This window comes from Eleutherodactylus coqui, chromosome 5 (assembly GCF_035609145.1).
Source record: "Eleutherodactylus coqui strain aEleCoq1 chromosome 5, aEleCoq1.hap1, whole genome shotgun sequence".
NCBI lineage: Eukaryota > Metazoa > Chordata > Amphibia > Anura > Eleutherodactylidae > Eleutherodactylus > Eleutherodactylus coqui.
Genome location: NC_089841.1, coordinates 176046872 through 176068923, shown reverse-complemented (window position 1 = coordinate 176068923; position 22052 = coordinate 176046872). Strand labels below are relative to the sequence as shown.

The 22052-nt window shown below is 44.0% G+C and overlaps 1 protein-coding gene across 6 annotated transcripts in view; it reads left to right on the top strand.

Moving 5' to 3' along the window:
• Positions 1 to 22052, top strand: part of MTMR3 (myotubularin related protein 3) — a 66851-nt gene that overhangs the window by 14624 nt on the left and 30175 nt on the right. For 5 of the 6 annotated variants that reach the window (XM_066603784.1, XM_066603780.1, XM_066603785.1 and 2 more), the window contains exons 2-7: positions 16084 to 16169; positions 17648 to 17705; positions 17815 to 17895; positions 19912 to 19992; positions 20070 to 20159; positions 20280 to 20396. In XM_066603784.1, coding sequence (XP_066459881.1) covers positions 19990 to 19992; positions 20070 to 20159; positions 20280 to 20396 — 210 coding nt within the window. In that variant the 5' untranslated portion in view covers positions 16084 to 16169; positions 17648 to 17705; positions 17815 to 17895; positions 19912 to 19989. The remainder of the gene's footprint in view (positions 1 to 16083; positions 16170 to 17647; positions 17706 to 17814; positions 17896 to 19911; positions 19993 to 20069; positions 20160 to 20279; positions 20397 to 22052) is intronic. The other variant, XM_066603782.1, reaches the window with a different exon arrangement.

The window sequence follows — 22052 nt, the reverse complement described above, 5'->3', positions numbered from 1 at the left end:
GTTATATGCTGCATAAGATCTATTAACTGACTTACTGGTCTATAAAAGGATGACATTTAGCTTATAAAACATAATCGCGTTCATTAGATTTTATACCTAAGAACAGCCAGGTATGGTATTAGAGACGGCTTAATCCGAGGGACTTGGAATCTATTTCATATGTATTTAAAGGGAAACTACTGCAAACTTTTTACAAACTTTTGACACGGCAAAGTAACATGTCAAAAGTTTTGTTCAGTAAGAGTTGGGGGCTGAGACCACCTTGATCACTAAATGAACGAGCAGAAGCACTCAGCTGATCGCTGTGCCCATTTGTCACTAGGAGTGGTATACAGGCTCCATAGACTTTCTTTGGAGCCTGTATACTATTCCCAAGTAATAGAAATGGCCGACGGGCACAGCCCCCAGATCGGTGCTGCTGCTCGTTCATTTAATAGTCTCAGCACCCAGCCCCCTGCTGATTAAAACTTCTGACGTGTCGCTATGGCACATCAGAAGTTAGTAAAAAGTTTATCACCCGTTAATGATACTGTTATTCAGGGGGCAGTAATGTAGGTTAGTAAAATGGCAACTTTGGGTTAGGGGTCTACAACTAAGTGCGCACAGGTGGGTGTATGGGGTGTCCTGACCTTCCTCTGATGGCAGAGAAAAGAAGGATTGGCATGTTGGACTTCCAAGATTTTGGTTTACACGGGAAATAAGCCGCCGCCAGAGGGGTCTGGCAGCAGCATCTCCCCCTCTCCACATTGAAAACACAACTGCTCGTGTGGATATGGAGGAATAGGGAAGAATAGCTGTCGGCTGACCAAGCATTTGTCTGACAGCTATCGAAAGTGTATGGGCATCGTTAATTAAAACCTTTAAAAAGAAAACAAAAAAAACTACATGCTTTGTTTAAAAAAATGCATGTGGTTTTTGACGCGCTTTTTCTTTTTCCTGCCCTACAGCAGGACCGTCCACGGCTGTGTAAATGCAGTCCCCACGGGGCCCAAGATAAAGAAGTGGCTGCTGATCCTGATAACGCTATGCAAGAGAAGTGCAGTACTTGCATGTATAATACCGTAGTATGCAAGGGGATATTGCGACGAAAAACATATTTGACCTATGTATATGCTGTAAATGTCATCCACTGCTATATAATAAATATGGTAATCCTCTGAAAGTGTTCTCTGCTGATAGATTTGGGAGTGCTTAGAAATAAATGTTGTCTCATGCTATGGAAAAAGCCAAAGTATCGGTGAATAATTTTAAGCCTGCACATAAATAAACCATGCCGGGGTTCAATAGAGCCCTTACGCTGAGTACCAGATGTGACATCTTGGAAGGTCACTCTTGGAGCAGAATCTTACCATTGACAAATGTGTCTATGGAAGCCGTCTGACCGCAGTCCATCCACAATTGACATTGCGGATAGGCGTCGGGTACTTGCGTCATCGCCTTGTGGCATCGTGGAAATTACAAATATATTTTTTAAAACCTCTACTGCAGATGACGGACGGTGAGCGCCCGCAGTCATCTGCAGTAAATTACAGGTACGCAGGGTCGCCAGATTGTGCTGTAGACTCCCACATGCGGAATCCAACCTGTCCGTGTGCGGCCGGACTTAGTTTGTGAAATAAAATCTAAAGAAGACCTTGTACATCATCGCTCCTTTTACACCCACTTTGACACAGCAGTATTTCGGTCAGTGTTTTGTATCAGGACAAGGAGAAGGTCATCCAGAGACAAAGTGGTATTGAAAACTTTTGTCCTACTTCTGCATTTTGAACCCACTTCTGGTTTAGGCTCAGAGATACTGATGCTAAATACTGGAAGTGACCTAAAGGTGTTAATTCGTGTGAATGTTTGCTGAAAGTGACCTGTAAGGAATAAGAAAGCCCTTTTTATAATGTGCTCATTGTTAAGATTCTCCTCCAGAGCTCATCAGACGTGTGTATTTATATATTATGGCTATGGTGACATTGTGTCAATAGTGATGTATCATCACAAGGTCACATCAATTGCTGTAAGAAATGTGGGATTTCATTTGTAGCAATTATAGCGATAGGACAATGTTGGCCAAGACCCCAGATCCTGTCAAGGGATTCTTAAGGAATGGTGGATCGCGCCTCATTAATCACAATGTGTAGCTTTTTCTTTCCATACAAGGTTGTTCTTGCTCGTTTCTTCCCCCATTGTCATATTTTAACCCTTTGCAATCCAATTTTGGATTCAGGGTTTCCTAGGGGGCTTTCTCTTTCTGCAATTATACAATGGCGCCGTCTGCTGGCTAGAGCCAGCACTGCGGTATGGGACATGCTGGAGAGGCTCATGACAACAGAGCCAGTAATATGCAGTAAAAAATACCCTGCCGGACGTCTTCCGACATCGGAGCTGTACAGCCTTCAATCAGAATGTCTTCAGACGTCAGACAGTGGATTGGAAAGGGTTAAAGGCATACACGTTACATGCATGTCGGCTGAATCAGCCGACCATCTGATGTGTATTGCCGTGTCCTGACTCCCTACTGATGTTCCCAGGAGGGGATTGGGGGGAATAATCGATGTGTCCAATTTTAAAATGACCGATCCTTTGTCCTCATATAAGCTTTAGTCCACTCTCACCACTTGGAACACAGGCATGATGGACCATTCCGATTGTGCTTCTCTTTGGGGGTGGGGATGGGGAGACGGGGGATAGGCTGTTGACCGGCAGCTAAGGTATACGGTTACCTTAATTGATTAGATTGGCCAAGATATGTTTCTGCTGCTCATGTTCTGTTTTGCATATACATTCAATAGGACTAATTAGACAAATATTAAAGGGATTTTCCTATGGCTTAAAATAGCTTCACAGCTACTCTGTACTTCCTGGTTGCTGATGACCAGGACATGTGACTGCTGCAGCCAATCACTGGCAGTGACCTTCTCTAGCCAGTGATTGGCTGTAGTAGTCACATGGCCTGTTTAGCAGTAACCAGAGAGTACAGAGTAGCTGTGATGCGACTTTGGGTAAACCCCTTTAAAGAGGACCTGGCAGCACCCCTGTCATGTCTAGCTTAGTAAATACTTGTATTCCCACATGAAATAATTCGGCAAGCGCGGTATCAGCGACTTTAAGGAGTTAAGCTATGCTCACATCTGTCATAATTTGATGGGGTTCATCAGATCCTGTCAAGGTTTTTATAGTTTTTCTGAAAACAAAACTAGTCTTGCATGCTGCACAAAGCTTCTAACACAGACGTGAGTGCAGCCGCAGGGCTTATTCGCAGGCACGTAATACGCAGTGGATAGGATCCATTGATTTAATGGCTTAGTTCACATGAGCGTATTTTTTTCATGTGACATGTGATCGCATGAAAAAGTATACACTATGTCCTAACTTGGTGTGTATTACCGTAGAAGTCCATTGAGATTGGCGTATTCGCTGTGTATTTGCATACGAAATCAATGCGATTTTTGTGCGTTTTTTTTTTTGTTTTTTTTTTCCATACACAAATATGCAGTGTATTTGCGCACACAAAAGCATGCCGGAGCTGGGGAACTACGCGAGCATAAGCGATTTTCGGTCACGTAAATACGCATTTGCTTTGAATTTCAGCTGTGGATGTAGAGGATTTCATTCATCACAATGCAAAGAGTGTGTTCTGCAGTGAAAACCTCATCAGAATCCTCACACAGATTTTGGCGCAATTTTCTCCGCAATGCGTGAACATACCCTAATGTATATGGAGGAGTCTCGCTCCTACCAGCTGCTGTCTGGTCAATATATAGCTGTCTCATGACCATAATTCATGCAGTTGTCCAATAATAGTTAATATCCACGTGTTTATTTTTTTTCTTGCATGGCAGCACCAATGGCCGGTCTCACACGACCGGATTTGAATTGCGGATTCCTTGATCGCCATTTACACGGATGTTCTGTGATGGTACCATTAAAAGGCACGTGGTTTTGAAGTTTTCCTCACACCTACGGGTACGAATTGCAGATTCTGTGAGTGGAAGAAAAAAAATCGCAGCATGCGCTTTTTTTTTTTTTCTTCCGTGGATTCAGCACAGATGGTCTCCATTGAGGTCTATGGATGCGTGTGACCCACAGTCCATACACAGTTAATATTTTGTACGGGCGGCGGAATCGCTCGCAACTTGCTAGGAGACCTGATAGAAAAGCCGGAATTGAAAGAGCGAATAGTATCTCCAGTGACTAGAGCTGGGGAGTAAAATGAGCACTTTCTAAGAGGATCTGCAGCAAGCCCTTGGTGATGGAACACCCTTGAATAAGTATGGCATTGGAATCCACCTTTGCCTTAACCCCACAAGAAAGGAGGTTATGGTGGATGGCCCTCTGAGCGCTCAGCATCCAGACTCGAGACCTGATGGTCATCGTCTATGGCTGATGGCCTCAGTGCTTATGGCCCACAGCTCAAGAGCATCTGTGCTTATGCCCTCTGGGCTTTGGCTTGGCCTATAGCTTCTGAGCCTGACCTATAGCCTCCGGGCTTTTGCCTAGGACTTCTATGTCTTTTTCCTATGCCTTTGGGCTTACCTGTGATCTTCAGTGGAAAAGTCAGTAGACAAAACCTGTTCCGTCAGTGAAATAGTACTTGAGGCTAGTAACCCCCCCTTAGTTATTTATCTAGTTTAATCTCTCATAAGTGCTGTCATGGGTGTAAGGGAAACCACAAGCTTGCTTGCCGGTAATCGGTTTTCCATGAGACTGTGACAGCGCCACTAATTTCTCCCCTACTACTGTGTTTAAGTGTAAAAGTATAAAAAAAAAGTTTAGGTATAAAATCAAAAAGGGTCTCAAATAGCCGGTGGATCTTGCTACAGAACTGAGGAGGTGTGAAGGGTGTTCCCGCCTTTAAGAACATCTGGAAGGTTCCTGTTTTGAGGGCGGCGGGCTCACATAGGTGCCGCAAGGGCTCATGGAAAATTGATTACTGGTAAGAAATCTCGATGTTTTGCAGAGAGAAACAGTCATTCAAAAACCGTAAGGCTGGGTTGACACGGCGGATTTGCAGCGGTTTTGCCGCAGCAGATCCGCCCACGGCAAAACCGCCCGCGGCCGCTAATCTCGGGATTAGTCAGCCATGTGAATGACATTTCTCAGAAACCTCGTCCACACGGGACGGCTAATCCGCTGCGTTAAATCCGGCTGAAGCTGCGGCCGCCACAGCCGCGGTTTCAAAAAAAGCAGCATGTCTATTTACTTTTTTTTTGTTTATTTACGTCGCGGCCGCGCTCTCCTCTATGGGAGCGCCGTCCGCAACGGAAAAGCATGTGCCCGAGCCGCTTCAAAGCCACTCCAGCAAAAAGGGCCACTCCAGCAAAAACACACGTTTTACATCCCTGCACCCCTCACCTGATTGCCTGGCACACTTTGTAGGTCTCCAATGTATATTGCAGTCACTTCTGTGCAGTGCAACCTCCTGTCTGAAGCTTATCAGGCACCATCTTGATGATTAGATTTATCCCTGCTTACTTTCTCTATGCTCTGATGACACTCCCATGATGCATCACATGACCAGCTACAGCCTGTACCATCTCTGCAACACTGCCACTACCTGCGACTGTATATTCCTTTTAAAAAGTTTCAGACCATACATCTATGTCCCCCTCTTAACAGCTTGTGAGGTAGAGTCCATCACACAGGAATTATACTGATTAATGTGAGCATACATATCCCCAAGTAAATCTGAGCTGGTCAGAATTGAGATCACATGACCATCCTGAGCAAGCTGGGAGTTTCAGATAGAAAGGAATAACTAACGAAGGTATCACTAGCTCACTTATATATACTGAGATGCTTGCTACATAATGCACGGAGTGGCCCTTTAAACCATTAAATTACATTAAATTGCTTAAGGTTTTTTTGAGGGTTTCATTAAAAAAGCCAGTTTGACAGTAATTGCTGTAAAAACAAAAAAACATAACTTGACGCCATCTATTCACCATCTGAATAAACCCTCATTAGCAGATTGCTCTTCTCCCTAACTGCTCCGCAGCTGCAAAGACTTAGAGGGACGATGGTGACTTGCTCCATATTTAGTAAACTAACATTGCGTGATGCCACTCCCAACATTTAACCCCTTAAGGACTTGCTCTTTTGGGCCTTAAAGGGGTCATCCCACCAAAACAACTGCTTATGCGTAGGATTGGTGATAAGTGTCTGGTTGGTTGAGCTCCTCACCAATCGGGAACAGGGGTCCTGAGTGGCGGTTGTCTTTAGGCACTGATGCCCCATTGATCTCTATGGGACTGCCGGAGATGGGTGGAACAAAAGCATGATCGTTCCTCTCGGGACACACACAGTACTGGCCAAATTAGTAGCACAGGTGCAATTTTGCAAGAATTTTCTTAAAATGTTGTCAGAAGCGAATTTAAAAAAAAATAGAACTGATTTAATTGGCGAACCTTGTATACAAGCAGCAGCAACCAACCTATTTTAATACTTTGTGTGCCCCCTTTGGCTTTTAATAGATCTTTCATCCTGTCTGGCATTTCTTGAATAGATTTCATGATGTCCTTTTTCTATTTCACAATCGTGGAACCAGATTTTCAATAGTCTCTGAAATGATTGAAAAGATACCGAATAGAGATGAGTGAACCTACTCGGCCCCGCCCCTTTTTCGCCCGAGCGCCACGATTTTCGAGTACTTCTGTACTTGGGTGAAAAGATTCGGGGGGGGGGGAGCCGTGGGTGAGTGGGGGGGAGAGGGAGAGAGAGAGCTCCCCCCTGTTCCCCGCTGCTACCCCCACTGCTCCGCCACGCCGGCCCTCGGCGCCCCCCGAATCTTTTCACCCGAGTACGGAAGTACTCGCAAATCGCGGTGCTCGATCGAGTAATTACTCGAAATGAGTATATTCGCTCATCTCTAATACCGAATTTATTAATTTATCATGCACAGTAAAAATGTCAGCCGTAGCACCCATAACATTCCAATCAATAACTCTTTATTACGACAAAAATACAACTAAAACACACTGGACCTCATTTATCCTAAGGCCTCCCTCACACATGAATAGGTCAAAGTGCCGCAATTTAAATTGCCACATTCTACTTTCGTTTTCATCATTGATGAGGAGCGCTAAACACCCCAAAATAGATCCGTCTCTGCTCATAAAATCGCAGCACTTAAAAGCGTCACGATCGAGTGGCTGTGTGAGAAACAACACTCAACGCTGAAAAATACGTCTCTGCGAGGGAGGCCTTAGTGTCTAAAGGAAAATCTGTCTTTGTTGCCCATAACAACCAATCAGAGCTCCGCTTTTATTTCTAAAACTGCTCTGGTGAAATGAAAGCTGTGCTGTGATTGGTTGGTATGGGCTATAACGCCAGATTTTCTTTTAGATCGTTCTGATAAATGTGGACCAGTGTCTATCAATACAGAATTCAAGATTATGCTATTAATTTAGCCATATAGATGTCTGAAAATTTTTTGTGATTGTTCTCAGTAAGAGAAACCAAGTCATCTTGTAGATATGATACCTTTTAATGGAAACAAAAATACATGATGTTGCAGCAAGCTTTCAGGGATATCTCACTACCTTCATCAGGCTATTGAATGAGACTAGTTGGGATGGCACATAATTATAACATACAGATGCAGAGGGGAGGGGGACACCCCTCTTGGTCTAAAGCGTTTTTAGACTATCTAATGTTCGTGATCACTGAATAGAAGAACAAAACATTTTCTTAAAAAAAATCCCCATTCTAACAGAAGGGCAAAGTAATCTGATACATCTATTACGAATGATAGTGTTTCCATGAAGGTATATGATATATGCAGGTAAAGCCTCATGAGAGGTGAAGCTGCCCAGCTATTTCCTGCTAACCTTTTCTGATGGGAATAATGTGCTAGAACAGCTTTTGATGAACACAGGCCTGCCAGTAAGTTGGCGTACCCTCCCTAAAATATAGCAACTGACATTTAGAAGCCAACCATGTTTTGTCCTCGGTGCCTCTGGCAGTTGCTGTACCCTCTCATTATATTCCCTGGCACGGCTCCTGACACTGGCTATAGGAAGAGGCTCCAGGTAATTATGTCTTCATGACTGGCATTACTAAATAGCAGGACTACGTTCCCCTTTCCGAGGTTCGGGACCATCTACAGGGCTGTTGGCTATGTTAAATACTCGGTGGAACCTGTGATTTCACCGGTGAGGTAGAAAGTGTCTATTTTTCCTGGTTGTAAAGTCAAAGAACGTAATTCAAGCTGTGATGAAATCTGACAGTCCTGCTTTCTGGAGTCGAACAGGTATTTATTACATACAGAGCTTGCTTTGTGTGGTCTTAAGCGTTCACACCGGCTCCTATAGTTTAACTCTTTTGGGTCTTGTTACTCATTCCAGAATATTGTATAGTGTAGACTCGGTAGGTCATTTCAAGGAACGTTAACCAACCAATGCGTCATTGCTACTTTCACTGAGTAGCTCTTGTCTCCTTGGACGAAAAAACCTCTATATGGGTAGAATCGGGCAATTTACATGTTTCTTAGGTTTTATGCCATGGGCATGGTAATGTAAGATGTCTTCTTGTAAGTAATATTTGTGGATCCTTTAGTACAGCTTGTCTTAATAGAAGTGTGAATGTGAAGTACAAGTTCATGGTTACTTTATGTGATACTTGTGGCCATTTCAAGAACTTTGCAGAACAAATGTTTCCATTTTATGTCGTTGTGCAATTTCTTTAAAGCACAATTAAGAAATCTGGAAGTACTTACTATAACGGTCTCATCTGCATTTACTACCATTTTTAGGATTTTCATCTGCTTTTTAGTCATTTAAGGGGCCACTAAACCTGGGACTCGAGTAGGATCCAAGTAATCTATGACAAGAAGACGACTGACTGAGGATCGCTCGTTGCATTTGTGCTATGTTGACTCTTCATGACTTTTCGGTGGTGGCCTACAAGAGTTGAAGGACCTCTTACATATATGTCAAGTCTTGAAAACCATGTAATGTTTGCAATAGTCACATGTTCGCAGATATCTTCCACATAAGCAAAAGTAGCTTTAGAAAGATCATTGATTCGTTCATGTGTGTATAACTACCCACCATGACTTCTCATGGGAATTGTCTAGAAGTTCTAGGAGGAACCATGAATCGCCTCTGATGTCTAGAATGAAGGAGCTCTATAGGATGTATCTATGACCTAGCAGGTGATCGTTTAAACTGGACTTCCTTTTGCTTTGTCCGAGATAAGTAAGAGTAATGCTAATTTCACATGGAGGAGTGCGATATCAGGCCGTTAAACTTGTGCTTGCCAACCTGCGATATCCCCGTAGGTGCGAGGCGTTTTTGTGCAAAAACTGCCTTGCATCACTTCAGGGAAGTAGCGATCCTCCGGCGACGGATCGCAGAGTGTTTCCTGTTGTTTTCAATGGCAAACCTTGCATCACATCACGTCGCACTCGCATGCACCTAGCACGCGCTGCGATGCTTTGCTGGCCCCATTAAAAACAAGAAGCGATGCGAGGGCATTCCCAAAAATATGACCTACTGCAGTTTGATTTTTTACTTTTTTTTTTTTTCTTCTTGCCACATCGCCCATGTGTATGGGGTTCATCGCCCATTCAATGGGGTTCATATTCATGCATTTTGCAACACACAAATCTTGTGTGATTTTTGTCAACCGTGTGAAATTGGCGTAAGAGTCCATATTGAGGTGTTCTTGGATTCAAACCAGATGCCTCCAACTTGGAATCTAAATTCGGACTGTGTTCACACATGAGGTCCACCACATGTCTGAAGCCACACGGACCCTGTTTCTAAATTAACTGCAGCTAAAAGCAGTTTCCTCTTAAATAGCGGCATATTATTGCTGGTATGAGGGCTCGTTCACATCCTTGCGTCTTCTCTTTTTCCTCCCCGTTTGAAAAGCAGAAAGACTGAACCCCTTGGCTAAACTAATCCGTCTTATGATGGAACCTGAATAACACTAAACTGACTCCCATTGACTATAAGGCCTCATGCCCACGGCCATGACGGACTCCGCCAGCGAAATATTGCAGCCACGGCGCCCCCCCCCCCAACCCTCTTACTCACCACTCCAGATCCACTGTATGCGTCCTACATGGAGGGCTGGCGTGCATGCGCAGTACAGCGTGTGACGTGCCGGATGACGCGGCTGGCAGTGGGCGGGTACACGTATTTATGCGATACTTCCGCTGTGCTACAGCCGAAGTATAGTGTCCTGGCCGGCTTCCATTGACTACAATGGAAGCCGGCAGCGCGTATTCCCATGGCAAATAGAACATGCCGCGTTTTCTTTCATGCGGTGATATTCCACAGCGTGAACATTGAGCTATTAGGTTCAATAGAACCTTATAGCTGTGGGACAACGCCGTGGACTTCCGCCATGTAAAACGCGACAGAAATCCGGCTGTGGGCATTAGCCCCAAGACTGGGTTCACACAGGGCGGATTTGCCGCGGAAATTCCGACCGTAATTTCGCCGCGGAAAATCCGCCTGTGGCCGCGGGTTTTGAAGCAGCGCTTCTCCCGGCGGAAATCTTGCAGTTTTTCGCTGCGGCCAAACCGCAAGATTTCTGCTGGGAATCCGCCCCGTGTGAACCCAGCCTAATAGGGCCTGTTTGGTTTCACGCCAGGCTTTCGACTGTTTACAAAACAGCACCACATGTTGCGCTATTTCATCTTTTTTTTTTTAAACAAAATTCAGAGACGGAGGTTTGCAAAGCCACTTCCAACACCGATGTGAACAAGCCCCTAGCTGTGCCCTTTAACGTTAAACTGGTTTTAGCCGCCCTCAATTTGAAACCTGTGCAGACCCGCATAATAGCTACGTTGTGGCTACAATGTGTGAACACAGCCCAAAATCTATACAAAGACCTAATGAGTCACGCTACGTTTTGTAAGACATACAGTAAAGAAAATTTAAAGCATTAAGTTATTGGTAAAGGCGCTTTTTCACAGATCCGTGAGGAGCGCAGATCAATATATCCAGTCGTATTCGTTCACGATGCACACTGTATGGGGGATGAATGATAGTTAATATGAGCTTTCTTCCCCCATTCACGGCACTAGTCCCTGGCCATGCACAATGGCCATCTCATCCGCTTCCCCAGTTGACAAGGGAATATGCGATGCCATCAATTAAAGCGCTTGCTTTATTGTCAGCTGATGGCGGCCCTATTTATGCGGAGTAGTAACTGGAAACAAATGTTCGTGTCAATGCTTGTTCAGCCAATTAATTATTTCCCCATATACTAGAGCTTTTAGGATGTAGGAACACTTAATGTATAGTTGATCAGATTTCCAGCTTTCGTTTTATTCATGGTGAGGACTCCTGATGAAGCTGCCCGAGAGGTAGTGATGGGTGTGGGGGCTGTTCTCTCTGTGCAGTACTGTGGATGGGTGTTATACATATGATTTGGTCTGTTTGTTGGCTGATATCCCGCTACGTCCTTCTCAGCATGGCTCATTGGTACTTAGCAGTAGAATGGGGTACTAGTATTTGGGCTTTGAACCATTTCTGACCAGACAGTGTTGCTTGCAGTATTACTATCCTACGGGTTATTTTTATATTCTTTTCATTGCACCCATTTATTGATAGGTTTAGGTGGTTCTGCTGTTTTTTCCTGGTTTGTGTTTCCTGAATATTGTAATAAGTTTAATTGTTTTTTTTGTTATATGTGTGTGCTCCGTGTTTTTGTATAGGGCTGCTTTTTAGACCTCATTAGGAATAGCTGAATGGACACATATTCCAATGATGAAATTCTTATCTCGAAGCTCATTTTCTTGCCCCGCAGTGGGACGCTTTTCATACTGCGTTCTTCGCTCCAGCATTGGCTCCATTTAGTGTTTGTCTTCTTTCCAGGCTAGGAGATAGACTGGAAAAGGACCATAAGGGTCAATGTGTGAGAGGGAGACTACTTTTGTCTCCGTTTTTCCGTGGATTCCTCCTCTGTCAGTTTGATGGAAACCACGTGAAACGGAGACAAAAGAGCGCTGACTAGAAGACCGCAAAATGGTAAGGGCTAAACCTGCATATGGTCCCTTCTCTGTAAGCTAATGAAGCATCTAGGAGTCCTGCTATAATATAGGCGTCCCGGGCATGCGTTACAATGCAGAACACAGCCTGTCTGCCGGGTTACTGCAGGGAAGAGAACCTTCAGAGTCAATAATTACATCCTTAGAATCTGTCTCTTTAGCGGTCTACACATTCTAGTGGAGGGGGGGTCATGCTAACAGAATCTCTCTAAAGGAAATCTTCCAGATTACTTAGGGTACCTTTTACATATGTGCCTGACAGCCATCCCACTTCTTTACACAGGAGTGATAGTCCTTCTGCGAATGGAGGCGAAAGATGATGGAGATCTCTTCCGGCCGCTCACGCCCATTCACTGCAAACAGGCAGTTGATCATAGATGAACAACTGCCTGTTCACAGGGGGTAATAATCGCTTAGTTGAGCTAAAAACCAAGCAATTCCGACAAGTGAGCGATTTGCCTCATTTGTGTATGGAACAACTAGGGTAAGAATTCTGTGTTTCCAGAGATTATTTGGGGTGATAATTGCCCCGTGTAAAGGTAGCTGTATTCAGTGCTATCACAACTCCCTGGGGTAGAGTTGCTTTATCAGGAAAGAGATAGATATAGAATTTTTTATTGTTCAAAATATTTTTATTGGGTTTACACGGGTATAATAACTTGACATATATATCGCTTCATATGTTCTTGAACTCTTTGTCATAAAATGTCGTTCAAAAAATAACAAAAAAAACCAATTCGTATGGAATTATTAAAGATAGAAAGTACGGAGTGAAATAATAGAGTTAACTTGTGACGATTAGTAGAGATAAGAGAGAGCAAAAGGTAGAGAGTTTAGGATAGAATAGAGAGCAGATAGAGGGGGTCAGTGGGACGGGGTGGGGGAGGGGGGTTGGGAGTACTAGTGGTCCCACCAGGGTATCTTGTATTTGAGCAAAATGAACCGTGGGAATGGTGAAGTCAGGTTGGGCCAACTCCCGATTGGAGCCAGATCTTCAGGGCTTTGGAGTTGCGGAATAGTATCCATGCTGACCAGGTTGAATAGTACCTCTCCCTTTTGTTCTCGTCGTGAGCCGTTATTTCCTCCATTTGGGCTATGTGGTCCACAGCTTCCAGCCATTGGATTCTCGAGGGAGGCGAGGAAGATTTCCAGAGCCTCGGAATTATTTGTCTCATAGCTATTAGGAAGAATCTAAGTGGGCTTTTTTTGTTTTTAGCTATGGGGCCAGGGAGTATAGAAAGTAGTGCCGCTTCTGGTGTGAGGTCTACCGAGTCCCTAAAGATCGCATTATAGAGGTTTATTATATCACTCCAGAGGGGGGAGACCAAGGGGCACTCCCACCAAATGTGGAGGAGGCTGCCTCTTTCCCGGGAACAACGCCAGCAGGTATCTGGGGTCTGGGGATATATCCTGGCCAGAGTTGCGGGTGTTCTGTACCACTGTGAGAGTAGTTTGTAATTAGTTTCTTGGTGCTTGGACGATGTTGTTAGGGTGTGAGTTAAAGCAAAGGACTTGAGCCACTCTTTGTCTGTAAAAGTTTTCCCCAGCTCTCTCTCCCATTTCCCTACGTACCCGACAACATCATTGTGAGTCTCTGCTGACACCAGAAGATGGTATATTACTGAGACCCCGGATTTAACCGGCGTGGGAGATATGCAAAGTCGTTCAAATTGGGAAAGAGGAGATCTGAGAGCTTCCATGGGGCTCTGGGTCTGGATAAAGTGTCTTATTTGGAGATATCGTAGCCACGCTCCAGGTTTGGAGGCCCCCTCCCCCAAGATCTCCCTCATAGGCCGAACCCCTGACGTGGAGATGACATCTCTGATCCGCAAAGGAGGGGAAGTCTCCTCCGATGGTCGGGAGAAATTCTCATTTAGCAGGGGGAAATCTGGGTTTCCAGATAGAGGAGTGAGAGGGCCCGGTCTAGATATCAGTCCAAGGCGGGTCGCGAAGCTGTTCCAAATGTCCAGAAGCCGACTCGTCAAAGGTGGTATTGATGGGATCCTGCGAGCTGAGGCTAACGGGAGCCAGAATAGTCCCATTATTTGTGAGGGGATGCTCTCATGCTCAAGTTCGACCCAGAGCTTGGATGATCTATTGTGTATAATGTCTAGGACGCAGTTGCAAATGGATGCCTTATGGTATAAAGCGAAGCTTGGGAGGCCCATTCCTCCATTTCTCTTTTGGCGTATAAGAGTCTTAAGTCTCATCCGAGGTCTAGAGCCCCCCCATACAAAGTCCCGTGATATCTGGCTAAGCTTGTCGAAATAGGATTTAGGCAATTTTAGTGGAAGGGTTGTGAAGAGATATAAAAGTTTAGGGAGGGAGTCCATTTTTAAAACGTTAATTCTCCCAAACCATGAAATGGTAAGGGGGCGCCATTTTTTAAGGTCCTTCCCTAGTTTTATCAGCATTGGCTTATAATTTAAGTTGAAAAGATTGTTTGGGTCGCTAGCTAGTGCAATCCCCAGGTAATTAATGTGATCGTCTTTCCACTTTAGATTAAAGGAAGTCTTCAGGCTCGAAGCCTCGTCCGGTGGTATTGTTATGTTTAGGATCTCGGACTTGTGTGCATTTATTTTAAAGTTGCTAACCCGTCCAAAGCGCCTAAGCTCTGATAGAGCTACTGGTAAGGCAACTCTCGGGTTGGTGAGGTACATCAGGAGATCATCTGCGAACAAAGCAAGTTTGTGCTCAGATGCATTTGCTTTATAGCCTTGGATGTCGGGGTTGCTTCTAAGGGCGTTGGCCAGGGATTCCATCACCAGGACATATAAGAAAGGGGATAAAGGGCACCCTTGTCTTGTTCCATTATTGATTTTTAGAGAGGGGGAAAGAGATCCGTTAACTCTGATGTATGCTGTCGGATGACGATATAGTGCCATGATCCAGGATAGACACCTGGGTCCCACTCCAATTTTCCGAAGGGTCGCTTCCAAGAACCCCCAGTGCACTCTGTCGAACGCCTTTTCTGCATCTACTGACAAGAGGCACAGGGGGCTCCCCGCAAGACGGGCCCTAGAGATCAGGGAGATTGAACGGATCGTATTGTCTTTCGCCTCCCTTCCAGGGACAAAACCTGTCTGTTCTTTATTGATTAGAGCTGGGATAAGCGGTTTCAGACGGGTTGCCAATATTTTAGCAAATATTTTGGTGTCTATGTTTATTAATGAAATAGGGCGGTAATTGCTGCAGGATGAATGGTCTTTCCCTGGTTTAGAGATGACTGTTATTATGGCTTGTAAAGCCTGGTGTGGGAATGGGCAGGATTCCGAGATGGAGTTGAAGGATTTCAATAGGAGGGGGATCAGTAGACTCCCGTATGCTTTATAAAATCGAGGGGTGAACCCGTCTGGTCCTGGGCTTTTGCCTAATTTAAGCTCTTTGATTACCTCTTGGATTTCACCCTCTGTGAAGCTTTCCTCAAGCCCTTCTGTGCCCTCACTTGGTATAGTTCCTGGCGCGTGTCTATCAAGGTAGTCTTCTATGGTAGAGGGGTTTCGCTGGGATTCTGTACCCTGACTTTCCGATAGGTTGTATAGATCGTGGTAGTACGATCTGAAACACTCCAGTATGTCAGCGGTGGAATGTAACTGGCCCTTACCAGGGGAGTTTAAGGAGGTTATATGGGGTGTAGATGTCCTGGGATGGAGAGCCCTGGCCAACCACCGGCCGCATTTGTTTCCAAATTCGTAAAAGCCCCCCCTTCTCCTATCTCTAGAGCAAAGTGTGTATTGGTCCAGGATGGAGAGGATTTTCTTTCGGGTATCTGATATGTCTGCTCTTAGTTCGTCTGTAGGGGTTTTTTTATTCGAAGTTTCAAGAGTGTCGAGTCTAGTTAAAAGGGATATAGAATTTTTTAACGCTTCTTTCCACTAGATGTAATGATGTAATGTACAGTATGTCCCTTTGTCATAGTTAGGGCCAGATCATTCTGTGACCCTATACAGTGATCCATCAGGTTATAATTTCCACAGCTGATGGCCTTTCTTGCGCCATCGTAATGCAAATCCAAATGACAATGTCTTATATAATGCCAATTGCATATGACTTGCTGGAACAACCAGTTAATCATTTCATTTGCTGTCTAGGAGTACTTCTCTGCGGTACATTACAGATCTACATTTACTGGACTGCTCTCTACCTGCGCCAGGATGAGCTGCTCCTTTGGTTCCAGGTGAGGATACCTTCATGTTGTTTTTGCTGTATACTGTGTGTATTCTACAGGACCCTTAAGTCTTCTATCTGGCTCGTCTATAGAAAATCTTGCCTTATCTGTATAGGCTATCTACTTCATTTTTGTCCATTCAAAAGTTTTTATTAACTTTTTTTAAAGTGGGAATACAAAAATAACTACATTTTTAAGATATTGCAAATTGGTATCGTTTTACAAAATAGTCCAAATGACCTAAATATCACCCATTAATGTCAATGTTCAAACAGGAAGGGAAGGAGATAGTGGGAAATTCCAAGAGATATCAGTGTGACAATGGAGACAGGAGAGAGAATTCTCTTCCCTGGTATCCACAAAACTGAAACGTTGTATTCAATTACTTTGTCTTTTGTCGCCTTTCACACTAACGTCCTTCACAAAAAAAGAACATAAGATAAGGAGAAGAGGGGACAGATTCAAGTGCGCAAGAGGGGAACAGAGACAGGTGTAAATCCCCATGTGGGGAATAGAGATCAAGGGAATATGAACATCTAAACATATATAATCTAACATAATCAAAACTGATCATCCCTTTGAGCGATCATCTTGCGCTGTAAATGCCCACAATGATTATCTCTCAAAAGACATCTTTTGAGCGATAATCGTTCTGTGTGATGGAATGGGGAGTGGACGTGTTAAAGGGAACCTGTCCAGGGTTCATGCTGCCTAATTGATGGTCAACCACATGGACCACAGGAAGCTGTAGTCTGAAGATGACTCGCTGCCTTCTCTGGTAGCCGTGAGACCCCCACCGATCAGCAGGTTATTCCCTTTCTTGTGGATGGGGGAATAACTTGAAATTCTGGCACATCCCCTTTAAAATAATAATTTGATGACACTTTTCCTTTGAAGATCTATTCCCATGTGGCAAATTCGTTACAGGAATTTTTGCTACTGTCCCATAGATCTGCATTGTTGCAGAAATCCATGCCCACGCTGCAGAATTAACCCCACTCAGATGTATAGAATGGATTTTTGGCTAAATTATCATTTTTGTAATTGGGTTTGATTTAAAGTGTTAACTTTTGATTTTGATTATAACTCCACTTAAAAGTTTGTTACGAAGAGGAAAGTGAAAGAGGCTTCAGACACTGAGCCATCAGACCGTCATCCTGATGGATTTGGTGGTAAACGGCATTCTGCAGCTTGCTAATAACTGTGTTACAGAAATTTGTAATGGAGCTCAATTCCGTAAATTATTTTCAGCTAATATACATGCATTTCAGTGTGTAGTGTAAAAAAAAAAAAGCACCAAAGTCGTCCATCGTTTTTAATGTATCCAGCCTATATTTGCTGGTAAACCGAAACTACTGCGGAGTTAAGCCGTTCTATATTCTCCTACATCATCATGAGACTGCTGTTTGCTTCCAGTGTTTGATATGAGATTTGTAAAGGAGTAGGCGTACACATCCCTTACACTCTAACATGGTTTATATTCACAGATCTTCTGGTAAGATGTATTAAACGAAGCTGTTTCCCAGCGGGCAGGCATTTTCGCAGGTATGTGGGCTATATGTCATTGCGAAATACCTCCCCTATAGCTGTGATGACATTGGAGATTGCTCAATAGTTGCTGCTTTTTAACAACTAACTCAAATAATGTTGACAGATGGCAAGCTTTCCAGACTACTTGGGTTACCTCATCCAGCATAGTTTAATCTGAACTCTGAAGACTCACGTATTTAGTGCGGTAAGTGAGATTTGTAATGTAGACACCTCAGTGTGGGTAGGGGAAGAAACCGTGTTAAGGGAGCTTTACACGGGGTGATCATCACCCCCAAAATCTAGCTAAAATTGGGGTAATCGTCCTGTGTACATGCTGCCACCGACAGGGCACTGACCAAGATGTCGCTCGCTTGTCGGAGTCTAAACTAAGACCCAAGCCACCATTGGCTCATGTAAACAGGAGCCGCTCAATGCTTGTTTATAATAAACCAAGGTGCGTTCATCTTCATTTGCTGAGAGGAGCCGACGAGCAACAATGACAACTGAAGGGTACAATGCTCAAGTGAGCGATGCAGCCCTTTCAAGTAAGCAATCAGCAGGGGTTTCAGCACCCAGACCACCACCGATCAAACACTTTGCCATGTCACTCTGACGTGTCAAAAGTTTTCAAAATATAGTTATTATTTAAGTCATGTAGAGTGATATAAATCCATGCTCTAACACGTTAGGTCTCATGGCTTCCGTCTGTAGTCATCACTCATGATGGTGCCTTTCTGTGTAGCTAAGAAGACTGACCAGGACAGAAACCATGTGAAACGGAGACCAAAGAGGTCTCCATCTCAAAAAATGGGGTTCTGTCCTGGTGTAGCATTCTGCATAGAACATGAAAACCCGAAAAGCCGCCATCGCCAGAGATGCTTTGTTATCAGTTGGCTGACGTGTGTTCTCTGGGATGGTTTGCTTTCTTGATAATTTGTTGTTATTTTTTTTTTTTCGCTTTCTCTTTGCTTTTATTTTATTTTTTTAGAAATAATGTTGGTGACTGTTGCAAAATATATCCCGGACAGCAGCGGTCTGCAACTTGTGATTTTCCAGCTGATGTTACCACTCCCAGCTTGCCCTGACGGCTGTATTTTGTAGTGTCATGACAGCTGGAGAATCACAAGTCGCTGAAGTGTAAAATTAGAAAAAAACCTTTTAAGCGTCAGAAATCAGGAGAAGTTCATAAGGCTAGTGGGATAAGAACCCCCCGCGTGTGTGGCACAGTTTGGAATCCTTGTCTGATTGGATGTGGTGTGCCACAACCACAAATATTATTCCACCAGATGAATGCACCTTCTCCCACTAGGGGATCGGCAGCCTCTATCCATATAAAAGAAGAAAATGCGACAGGACATTCAGAAGTAGACCTCAGACTATACAGATACTCCGGAATGGTTGGTAATTCACCAGTAAACGTGCACTCAAAGAGGGGAGGGGGAGAAAAACTTCTTGCACCCCCAGAAAGTCCAGTGTGGCTCTGATTCAGTAAAAGAAGCTGGAAACTTCAAAATCCAAATTCCGGGGCATGGATTTCTTGCTAGGGGTGCGTGAAGTTGTTCTCCCCTCTCCCTCTTTTCCCCTATACTCCTCTGAGTAAGTGCATGTTTACTGGTAAATTACCAACCATTCCTGAGCATCTAGGAGTCGAGAGTGGTGGCGTCTCTCCCCAAGGAGAGCACCCAAAAAGTGTGTGGAGACACTTGGGGTGTGAGTGGGTCGGGGGATGGCATCGTCTCTCCCCAAGGAGAGCACCCAGTAGGGGTGTGAGAAGACACATGCAAAGTGAGGAGACTTATACGGCCATGCATGCTCCTCTGGGTAATTTATGCAAATATGGAAGGTGGAGCATCTAGATCACCTCTGAGATCTGTGCTTGAGTGCCTATTACCTCCTTTCATAACTTGGTCAAGTTTCTGGCTATTTTAATTAGGTGCAGAGTTGTGTCTTGGGCGGGGGGGGGGGGGGGGGGGTTGTAACTAGCAGTAAGGACAAGGCAATCCTATACAATGTCATGCTAAATAATCCCATTCTACAAATTAAAAGTAATTTTTTTGAAAACTATATTAATACTTCCTGACGTGATGATCCATGTGTTGGTGTGGATTACTGACTTTAAAAGTCTTTAAGTTCATTGCACTTAAATGATTTCTTGTAATGTTACTATGCCGCTTCTTGGGATGTTGGTGTGTATTAGAAAAGTATTTTCTCTGTATTTTAGGAGAATTCAGTGTGGTGGAGAGGCCTCGGGGAAGAGCAGTCATCCACCATTGCCTTCCATATCTGTTCTGGATATAAAATGGTAAGACATGACCTGTTCTGTCTTCTATATGAATAGATTGTTGTAAATATCAGAAAGTCACACTGAATACTACTTAGGATGAAGAAAGTCAAAGCAGTCTAGAGTGTATCCAAGCAAATCAGATTTTCCCTCGCAAGCAGTTGATTCGAGAAGATGAAAATCTTCAGGTAAGGATGCCACAAATAGTCACTTTGTACACATGTAGTCTCCTGGAAATTCTTGATTTTGTGGTCTTTCATTGCTGCTCAATGGCTCTTGGGGTTCATGTTTGTAATTTTCCTACTCAGGTTCCTTTCCAAGAGTTGCATGGAGAGAGTACAGAATTTGTGGGTCGGGCAGAAGATGCCGTTATTTCTCTTTCCAACTATCGTCTGAATATCAAATTTAAGGAGTCTTCTATCAATGTAAGTATTGCAATGCACATATATCAATAAATGCTAACACATGGAACAGATTGATAATTCATTCCCTGGGCCTTAAGAAATAATGAGCAAAGGCTTAAAATTAAAGCATAGGTTCACCAGTTACAGGGGTTTTCCTGGGAGAATAGATTGACGACCTATCCTCAGGATAGGCCATCAACAGTTGATCGTCTGGGGTCCGTCGTTCGGGACTCCGACCGATCAGGTGAGCGGGCACATGCGGTCAGTGCCATAAATGCACAGAGGTTGGATCAAAAGTCTCCACGCCGAACTCTGTGTAGTGGCCGAAGCTTGTAACTGCAGGCACAGCTCGCGTTGATTTCAATGAGAGCCTTGTCTGCAGTTACAAGCACCGGCCACTACACAGAGGTCAGTGGTGAGACGTCCGCTGCTTCCGCTCCGACCTCTGTATTTGCGGCTCTGACAGCATGCGCCCGCTCAGCTGACCGGTCGGGGTCCGGAGAGACAGACCCCAGCTGATCAACTATTCATGACCTATCTTAAGGATAGGTCATCAGTAGTATTCTTCCTGGAAAACCTTTTTAAGTCTTTACACACACAGCTGATCTGTGTAAAAGTTGCAGGCTTCAACACTCAAATCTCTCTGCAATTCTTGCTGGTTTGATGTCTGCACAGACCTTGCTCCGGTGATTTGCATCCTGGGAAGTGCTGCCTTTTATACCAGATGCTATACAGTGTTTGATAGGATTTCAGTTAAAGGGGTTCTTTCGTCATAAAATACATCTTTTTTTTAATGGTTGACCATGGGATAAAACAAAAAAAGGACATATTCTCCTGTCCTCAGCCCCCGGTACACAACTCACCAACTCCTATGAGCCCATTTATAGCACTCAGCGTGGACGTCCGCTGGAAGTCAGGTGATGACTGCAACCAATCGGTGGTCTCAGTGACACAATCCCAAACACCTGGCATCATGGCACCCAGGATGTGAGCACTGATGCCAGGAGTTCAAATGGGTACACTGCTGCTTCGGATTGGCTGCAGCAGTCACCTGGCTTCTAGTGGATGTCCATGCCATGGATGGGGTCATGGGAGCCTCTCAGCTGTGTACTGGTGGCCCGAGGGCAGGTGAGTATGTTCTTTTTTGTTTGTTTTGACCTATGCCCTGACACTTTTATTTTTGTAATGAGACAACCCCTTTAAAAGAGTACCTGCACTTTCACTTCAGTGCGCACATGCATAAAAGGAGAGAGTGAAGATATAGAGAATACGAGGGAGAAGAAAGAATTCATGGTTATGCTGGTTAATTAAAAAGAAAAAGTGTGTGTATATAGATTTAGATGTATAGGTGTGTGTGTATACATACATACATACATACATACATACATACACACATATATAGAGAGAGAGAAACCAACCAATAATGCATTTTATTGTATACCATGGCTGTATTATAGGATCTTTCACATCACTTTAATAAGCCAGTTTACTGCGCACAAAATGTGGTAATTATTTCAATTTTTTCCACTCTACATTTCATCAGCCGTGACTTTCACATTTTGTCATAGTAGTGGCTGTTAAAAGCCTTGTTTTATGTGGGGAGAATTGTATTGTTTTTTTTGTTGCTGTTTGCTTAAAAACAATATAAATTGCTGTGTATATAACTTTTTTTTTTTT